The sequence below is a fragment of the Glycine max genome, chromosome 14 (assembly GCF_000004515.6).
Source record: "Glycine max cultivar Williams 82 chromosome 14, Glycine_max_v4.0, whole genome shotgun sequence".
NCBI lineage: Eukaryota > Viridiplantae > Streptophyta > Magnoliopsida > Fabales > Fabaceae > Glycine > Glycine max.
This window is the reverse complement of record NC_038250.2, coordinates 16,731,976-16,740,847: the sequence shown is the minus strand read 5'-3', so window position 1 is coordinate 16,740,847 and position 8,872 is coordinate 16,731,976. Positions and strand designations below refer to the sequence as shown.

The window sequence follows — 8,872 nt, the reverse complement described above, 5'->3', positions numbered from 1 at the left end:
GCTTAGCTCAATGAACCCCAATTTAGGCCACATCAAAATGGGTTTAGCGGCGACGTCTCGCGCTTAGCCAGTGAATACGATGCACTTAGCAAGTAGGTCACCGCTTAGCCCAATTCAGATCAAATTGAAATGGGCTTTGCTCAACCTTGGCCAGCTTAGTGGACCAAATCAGCCTGAGATGCAAGGGTTGAGCGCTAAGCGCTAGAGACTCTCCGCTTAGCGCATGACAAACGATGCGCTTAGCGCGAAGCTTGCGCTTAGCGAAAGGACTGATTTTCAGAAGAAAAAAAATTATAAGTTCTATTTAAGTCCTTTTCTCAAGAATTTGAAACCCTTATATCTATCATTCAAAAACAAGTTGATATACCTCAATGTAATTATTTTAAAGCAAGTTCCACATTATACAATGCATAAAAAAACAGAATAGCAGAAATTAGAACTGGGTTGCTTCTCAGGAAGCGCTTCTTTAACATCATTAGCTTGACGCTTTTACTTCAATGGGCGATCAAATATTGGTCCTCACCTTCAAGACTTCTTCTTTAACCTCCATCACCTGCAAGCAAACATTATGCTCTGGCATCGACTTGCTTTCTTCAAAAAGATCAAAATTGATCTTTTGATCTTCAAAACCCATCTCCAGTGTCTTTCTTCCCATATCAATTATATAGCCTGCAGTTGACATAAAGGGATGTCCCAAAATGACTGGAACCTCATGGTCTTCCTCCACATCCATGACCACAAAATCAGCTGGAAAGATCATATGTTTCACTCTTATCAGAACATCCTCAACTACCCCGTAAGGTCTTGTGATGGATCGGTTAGCAAGTTGTAAAGTCATTCTCGTGGGCATGATTTCCAACTCTCCCAACCTTCTACACATAGAGAGCGCCATTAGGTTGATACTGGCACCCAAATCAATGAGAGCCTTTCCCAGAGTGACTTCATCAATTGAACAAGGAATAGTAACACTACCAGGGTCCTTATGTTTTGGTGGAAGAATTCTCTGTATTACAACACTGCAGTTTCCTTCCACAACAATATTCTCCTGGTGGATGTATTTGTTTTTCCTTGTCAACATATCTTTCAGAAATTTCGAGTAGAGTGACATTTGTTGCAAAGCTTCCTCAAAAGGCATAGTTATTTCCAGTTTCTTGAAAATATCAAGGAATCTCATCAGATGGTGGTCCTTGTCCTTCTTGGAAGGTACCACAGGATATGGTACTTTCGTATCCTCATTTGAAGCTTTTTCTTTCTTCTTCTCTCTTGCTTTCTCACTTCTACTCTTTTCTTTCCCTTCTTTATTTTTTTCAACTTTTTCTTTTTCTTCATTTTCTTTTTCTTTTTCTACCTCTATTTCTTTTTCTTGGTCGTTTATTTCTTTCTCCTCAACCATTATTGATTTTTCACTCTCTTGACTTGTCACATCTGTTACCTCCTCTTTCTTTTTCTAAGTGCCATCCTTTACAACAATTTGTTTCTCCAAAGCCACCCTATCCTCATCCTCAACTACCAAACGCTTCTTGTTTCTTGTCATCACAACATTATATTCCTCTTTGGGACACTTTTCTGTGTTCGCCCCAAAGCTATTGGGTGACTTTTCAGCTAATTGTTTGGCTAGTTGGCCCACCTGGATCTCAAGGTTCTTCAATGCTGACTCAGTGCTTTTGTGATTTAACATGGTCACCTGAATGAATTGAGTCAGAGTCTCCTCCAACTTAGTTGTCCTCTAAAAAATGTTAGGCCCTTGTTGAGGCGGCCTATTGGAAGGTCCACCCTGGTCTTTGTTGAATTGATTACCAGGGTGTGATCTCCACTGTCCTTGTTGGCTGTAAGGACCCTGCTGGAAACCTGAGAATCCCTCTTGATTGTATCCCTATCTTTGTTGATTCCCTATGTAGCTAACCTCTTGCGTTTGCTCTTCAAAAGGAATGCAAAGGCCAGATTCATGAGTACCACCACATATGGTACAACCTGTAACCTGCAAAACAGAAGGCTGTAAAGGTTGACCATTAGACAAGTTACTTGGCAACTTACTCAAGGTTTATGTCAAGATCTCAAGTTGCCTAGAGAACAACTTATTTTGTGCCAACACAACGTCTTGTGATGATAACTCCAGTAAACTCTTCTTAGTGGGTTGATGTACTCTATCACGTAGAATGGCATGATCACTGGCAGACATGTTTTCAATCAACTTTGTTGCTTCTTTAGGGGTTTTCAGTTTTATTTTCCCCCCTGCAGAAGCATCTAATAGCTGCTTAGATTGCGGCCTCAGCCCATCTATGAATATGTTAAGCTGGGTTGGCTCAGAGATTCCATGAGTGAGGGTCTTTCTTAACAAACCTCTAAACCTCTCCAACGCTTCACTTAGGGATTCATCAGGGAACTGATGAAATAATGAAATTGTAGCTTTCCCTTCCGTAGTCTTTGACTCAGGGAAGTGATTCTTTAGAAATTTCTCAACAACTTCTTCCCAGGTCTTCAGACTGTTACCCTTAAATGAATGGAGCCACCTCTTGGCTTCTCCTGCCAAGGAAAATGAAAATAGGTTGAGTCTGATGGCTTCATCTGGCACACCTGCAATATTTACAGTGTTACAGATTTCAATGAATGTTCCCAAATGTGCATAGGGGTCCTCATTTGGTAATCCATGGAATAAGTTCCCCTGTATTAAATGAATTAAAGAATGAGGGTAGTTTATGTTGTGAGCTTGGACTTCCGAACGTGCGATGCTGGTAAAGAATTGTGGTACTGAACTGCTTGAGTAGTCCTCAAGGGTAACCCTTTGCTGGTGTTCATTAGGCATGATAATGGCTTCTAGTAAATATGTCATGGATTCCCTTGATGATGGTGAGTCAAATGACGTAGAATCAGAAGAACGAGCTTCTTCCTCTAGAATGGAAGCTACTGTCCTGTCTTGCAGTAATTTTCTTCTCCTTTCATCTCTGTTCCTTCTTAACATAGCTTCAATCTGTAAGTCCAGAGGAACTAAATTGCATGTGGGAGATCTATGCATATAAAACACTAACAGAAACAATGGTTATCCAGTTCAAGAAGAAAACAAATATGAATCGAAAGCAACTATTCATAGTTAATCAAAGAATAAAGAATAGACACCTTGGACTGAACTAACTTTCCAACTAGAAAGAAGTTTCCCGGCAACGGCGCCAAAAAATTGATCGAACCCGGCAAGTGCACCGGATCGCGCAAGTAGTATAAAACGGTAAGAACCGAGTATCAAACTCTCGAGGAACTTGTGTTACTTGGTAAAGCTATATTCAGTGAATAGGTGTCTTGTATGAAGAGATATGTGTCGACTATGAACACATATGCAAACTAACTATTAAAAAGGAAAATCAGGTGAGTAATGATGTGTAAAGACAAGTAGACAACGTGTTGGTCTTCCTATTAGGTGCCTGATGTTATTAGGTGCCTCATGTGTTCTATGGTATCTCCTGAAATGCTAAACCCCGATCCCTCATGATAGTCTAGCCTAATCATGATCAAGCATCATCCTCAGATGCCTTTTGTTGGACTAAACTTTACCAAAATCGCATTAAGACAAACATACAACAACTAGGTTACTGTACCCCGATCCCTCGTGATAATAAGATAAACTAGCCCTGTCCTATCAAGTTCTAAGAATCACACCAGTTTCCACTGTTGAATGATCCTAACAAAGCATGCATCTACGTGATCAAGGCAAAAGCATACTAAAATGACGTACTGATAGCACAGAGAACACATAAAACATCATTAAATAGATAAAAAGGTATTTACCTCAAGTACCTACAAGGAAGAATCAACAGAGGATTTAGCTCTCTATATCTGGGAAGCTCCCTTTCAACAAAGAGAAGAGAAAAAGGAAGGATTGAAGAAATACAAGTAGTGGGGATGTCTCCTCCACCTCTAGAACCTCACAATCACTCATAAACTCATCTCATGCTCTCCGGATGGCTTCCTCTTCAAGCTCAACTCTCTGCCAGTCTTCGCACAACAAAAGTTCTCAAAACTCTCTAGAACTTGGACCTTTCTTTCTCTAGAAATCTCTAAACATGCAAAAGCTTCGAGAATTGCCCAAACTCCTTCTCCATTTCTGATTTTAGACTTAAATAGGTGGCCTTATTGGTGCTTGCGCACTTAGCGGAAGTCTGGCTTGCTTAGCTCGCATAAGTGAATTTTGGCTTAGTGCGCGTCTTCTCGCTTAGCGGATGAATGCAAGCGGTGTGCTTAGCGGGATGAGCCCTCGCTTAGCGCGTGTGTCCAGCTCATCCTTCTTCTAGATTCTTCCTCACGCTCAGCCGCAGGAGTGGTGCGCTTAGCCGCAAGAGTGATGCGCTCAGCGGATAGCTCGCTAAGCCGTTAGATTGGCTTAATGAGAAGCTAAAAATCAGCACTTCAAAAACTTGCCTAATTAACTTGAAATTGAAAGGAAATGATTATTAAATACACAAAATGGGAGTACTAAGTACTTATTACCTATATTTAACAAAAAGTAATTACAACACTACAAAATAACCATAAATGGGAGGAGTTAGATACAATTTTCACAGATTTCTTACACAAAAGTTAGTTGTATTCATCGACTAACAGTTTCTATATTAATTGCATGAAGTCTTAGATGGTCTTGTTTTGAGTCAAGATGATTTATTATTTATTTGGACAAATTTTATTATGATGTTAGACAAGTGAATGCTCACCTTTTATCCTTTTAAAAGGCTTGTATTTAAATGTGTTTTAAAAACTTTTAATTAATTCTTATTTCTTATTCCTTTTATTATTAGTACATATATGTGAGGGGTAGAGGGCGTCACAAGATGGGTCATCAAAGGATGCATTAAGAGGCTATCGAAAAAGGAAATAACTTCGTCGGGCAGAAACCAAATCAATTGGTCAAAATGTGTCAAAATGAAATTCAGTCGATACCTGTAAATGAGAACATGATCACTGATTCATTCGAATCATAATTTCCAATTTCGATTGCAGACATATATGGTATGATTTATATCTTACCTTCTGAATATGTTGATTAATACCATGCTTGTCAAGAAGTGGAGAATTTTTTGAGAGAAGATTATTATGATGGAGACATTGAGCCTAAGGTCTTTTGGGTCACCCAAGTACCTTCATTTACTCGTAAAAGGAATGATGTTATTTTCAATCCTCTTACTAGTGAGATGATGTCTCATCTGAAACCTTTGATCATAATAACTAGGGTGGAAAAAGTCAAAGTAAACAAGATTTTTATTGATGGAGGTGTTGCTATCAATATTCTACCAATTACCTTGTTCAAAAGGTTTGGGAAAATGATAGAAGATCATATTCCTCATAACATTGGGGTGTCTGATTATAGTGAAAAAGCTTCAAGATCTCAAGGTGTGATAACACTAGATCTAATGGTTGGTAGTATGAGAAGGCCAACTTTTTTTATTGTAGTTTAGTCTCAAATTATTTTCAATATGTCATTAGGACAAGAGTGGATTCATGGAGTAAGGGCAGTGCCATTTACTGTTCATCAAAAACTATTCTTTTGAAATTAAAAGGATAGTCTTGAAGTGGTAAATGGTGACCAAATGAGTTACAATTCTTATTACATTTTGATTGCTAAGAAACATAAAAGAACAATGGCGTTAACAACATTGTTTGAGATCAAGGATGCTTATTATGTTAATCAAAGATATGGTAATCCATAATTCTTTTGGTGGAATCCTAAGACAATGTTTAATTTGACTACTTTGGCCCGAAAGGGAAGCGACCTTACATTTCTCTAAATATATGAAGAAAAAGTTTATTTGAGCTTCTTAGCCCAAATTTCGGCTTATGTTACCAAAAATAAAATGGAGGTAGCCTCACTAGCCGTAGATGAAGACATTAATATTGAAGTCAATATAATAACTGAAGAAATCGATACTGAAATAAACAAAGGAAAGTCTAATACTAAGGTTAGTCCAATTACTGTCGCAGAGGTTGATACTGATGTCAATAAAAAAAAGAATAAATGATCAATATTGAAGTTGATCAAACAAAGACTAATACCGAGGTTAGTAAAATTACTTTTGAAAAGGTTGTTATTGATATCAATCGAAAAGAAGAAATGATAAATACTGAAGTTGATCGAACAAAGACTAATACTGATGTTAGTTAAATCAAGCATCAGGAAGTTATCAATTCCCACTTCAGAGTTTCAAGACTAAGTTGTATATATGATGACTCCCCTTTAGTTTCGAGAAGCCAACATCTCAAATCAATCGAAAAGTAGAAGCACAAGATCCATCGAAAGAAGTTAATAAGAGAGATGAAGTGAATCAAAAGCCAACCTATGTAAGTAAACCAATAGTTATGTCATGGGAGAAGCTTATAGCTCTTTTTCACGAGTTCAAGGACTATTTTGCATGGGATTATGACGACAAGTCAGGATTGAGTCGAGATCTGGTCGAACATAGATTGTCAGTTCAAGAAGGAAATAAAACTATAAAGCAAGCTCCTCAAAGATTTGCACATGATATTGATTTGAAGATCAAAGAAGAAATTGAGAGACTTTTAAATGCAAATTTCATTTGTACTATCATGTATATACATTGGATTTCAAAAATAGTTATTGTTATAAAGAAAAGTGGTAAAATGTGTGTGTATTGATTTTTGATTTAAACAATGCAACTTGTAAATAAGATTACCCAATGTCAGTTCCTAATATGCTTATTGATTCGGTAGCGGGGCATGAAATTTAAGTTTGTTAGATGGAGGCTATAATCAAATTTATATTTCCAAACACGATGTTTCAAAAACTGCTTTTTGATGTTCAGGGGCATTGGGGACTTATGAGTGGGTTGTGATGCCTTTTGGTTTGAAAAATGCAGGTGCAACTTATCAAAAAGCTATGAATTTCATCTTTCATAATTTGATAAAGGATTTCATTCAATTTTATTTTGATAATATTATTTTTAAATCAAAATCGAAAATTGACCATATTGAACATTTAAGAGTTTCATGCAGAAAAATGAAGAAACATGGTTTAAAAATGAATCCTCTAAAATGTGTTTTTGGAGTCTTTGCAGGAGAATTTTTGGGCTTTGTCATTCATGAGAAAGGGATTGAAATTGACAAAAACAAAGATAAAGCTATGTTGGAAACATCTCATCTTCGAAATAAGAAAGAATTGCAATCACTTTTGGGTTAGGTGAATTTTCTTTGAAAATTTATTTGGTAAAACTAAAGTTTTTTCACCTTTACTTAGACTGAAAAATGAAAGTGATTTCCAATGGGACCAAATTCATCAAAAGGAATTTAAAGAAATCAAGAAATCTTTTACCAATCCACCTATCATGACTCCACCAATCAATAGGTGAATGCTAAGGCTTTATATTTCAACATCATAATCTACTATTTCTAGTGTTTAGACTCAACTCGGTGATAATGGAATCAAGAGTCCTATTTATTATTTGAGTAGGATTCTAAATGACACTGAAACTAAATATAGTTTAATTAAGAAATTGTCTCTTTGTTTGCATTATTCTTGTATTAAGCTGAAGTATTACATTAAGCCCTCTGATGTAACAATACTTTCTCATAGTAATATAATTAAATACATGTTGTCAAAATCTATTATGCATAATTGTATAGGTAAGTGGTCTTTAGCTTTCATTGAATTCTCATTGACATTTACTCCTTTGAAATCGATCAAAGGACAAATAGTAGTTGATTTTCTTGCTAATCATAATTTTCAAGAAGTACAAGGATGTAATTTTATTGAAATAAAACCATGGATATTGTACATTGATGGTTTGAATCATGCAGATGATTTTGGAGTAGGAGTTGTAATAATTTCACCAGAAAAATTTGCCAACAAAGTTTTTATTGAAGATAAAACCTTGTGTTCAAACAATGAAGCAAAATTTGAAACTTTGAGTGCATGTTAGAAAATTTAGTTGCATTAAGAGCAAATAATGTTTTAATTCAAGGAGATTCCACAATGGTCATAAATCAACTAACTCGGGAATATAATGTGTTAGTATTAATTCGATTAAATATTTTACTTGAGTTATTGCTTTGTTGAGCAAATTTGACCATTTTGAGCTCAAACATATCTTTTAAACTTTAGGTAAAGAAGCTAATGATTTAGCATAAATTGCTTCTAAGTATAGATTATTGAGAGTTCAATTTGAGAGATTAACGCAAATTCGAGATAAATTACCTCAACAATTTGATGTTCTACAAATTGATGTTTAAAATGATGAAGATTGGAGGAAACAAATTGTCCAGTATGTGAAAAATCCCAATTTTAATGTAGATCAAAAAATAAAATATCGAGCAACAAGTTATGTTCTATTGGGAGATCAACTATACAAGAAAGGTGTAGATGATACTTTATTGAGGTGTTTGGGAGAAATTGAAGAATATCTTGCTTTGGCAAAAGTTCATGAAGGTAACTGTGGATCTCATCAAGCTGGAGAATATATGAAATGGGTATTGTATCGAAAAGGATATTATTGGCCTACTGTGTTGAAAGGTTGTATGAATTATGCTAAGTCTTATGGAGAATGCCAAAAACATGGACCTATTCAACAAGTTCCTACAAGAAAGTACATTTGATAGACAATTGCATCATGTTTCTTCGAAATGACATAAACATATATTGGTAGTTGTCGATTATTTTACCAAATGGGTGGATGGAATTCCTTTCAGAGAGGTCAATTAAAATACTATTGTTCATTTTATAGAAGAACACATCATGTTTTGATTTGGAATTCTTGAAACCATAACTACTAATTAAAGAACTGTGTTTGTAGGTCAGAAAGTAACACAATATGTTGAATCTCAAAAATATAAAGATGCTTTATTCAACTCCATATTATGCTCAAGCAAATGAACAAGTTGA

The 8,872-nt window shown here is 35.9% G+C and overlaps 1 protein-coding gene across 1 annotated transcript; it reads right to left on the bottom strand.

The window, feature by feature from the left end:
* Nucleotides 1-505: 505 nt before the first annotated feature.
* On the bottom strand, nucleotides 506-1,135 carry LOC102669820 (uncharacterized). Its single transcript, XM_006596646.1, has one exon. The coding sequence runs from the start codon at nucleotides 1,133-1,135 to the stop codon at nucleotides 506-508; it is 630 nt and encodes a 209-aa protein (XP_006596709.1).
* Nucleotides 1,136-8,872: the final 7,737 nt, after the last annotated feature.

Bases quoted from the DNA above. Each gene is read 5' to 3' on its own strand.
- LOC102669820 (XM_006596646.1), bottom strand. From the start codon at position 1,135: ATGCCTTTTGAGGAAGCTTTGCAACAAATGTCACTCTACTCGAAATTT.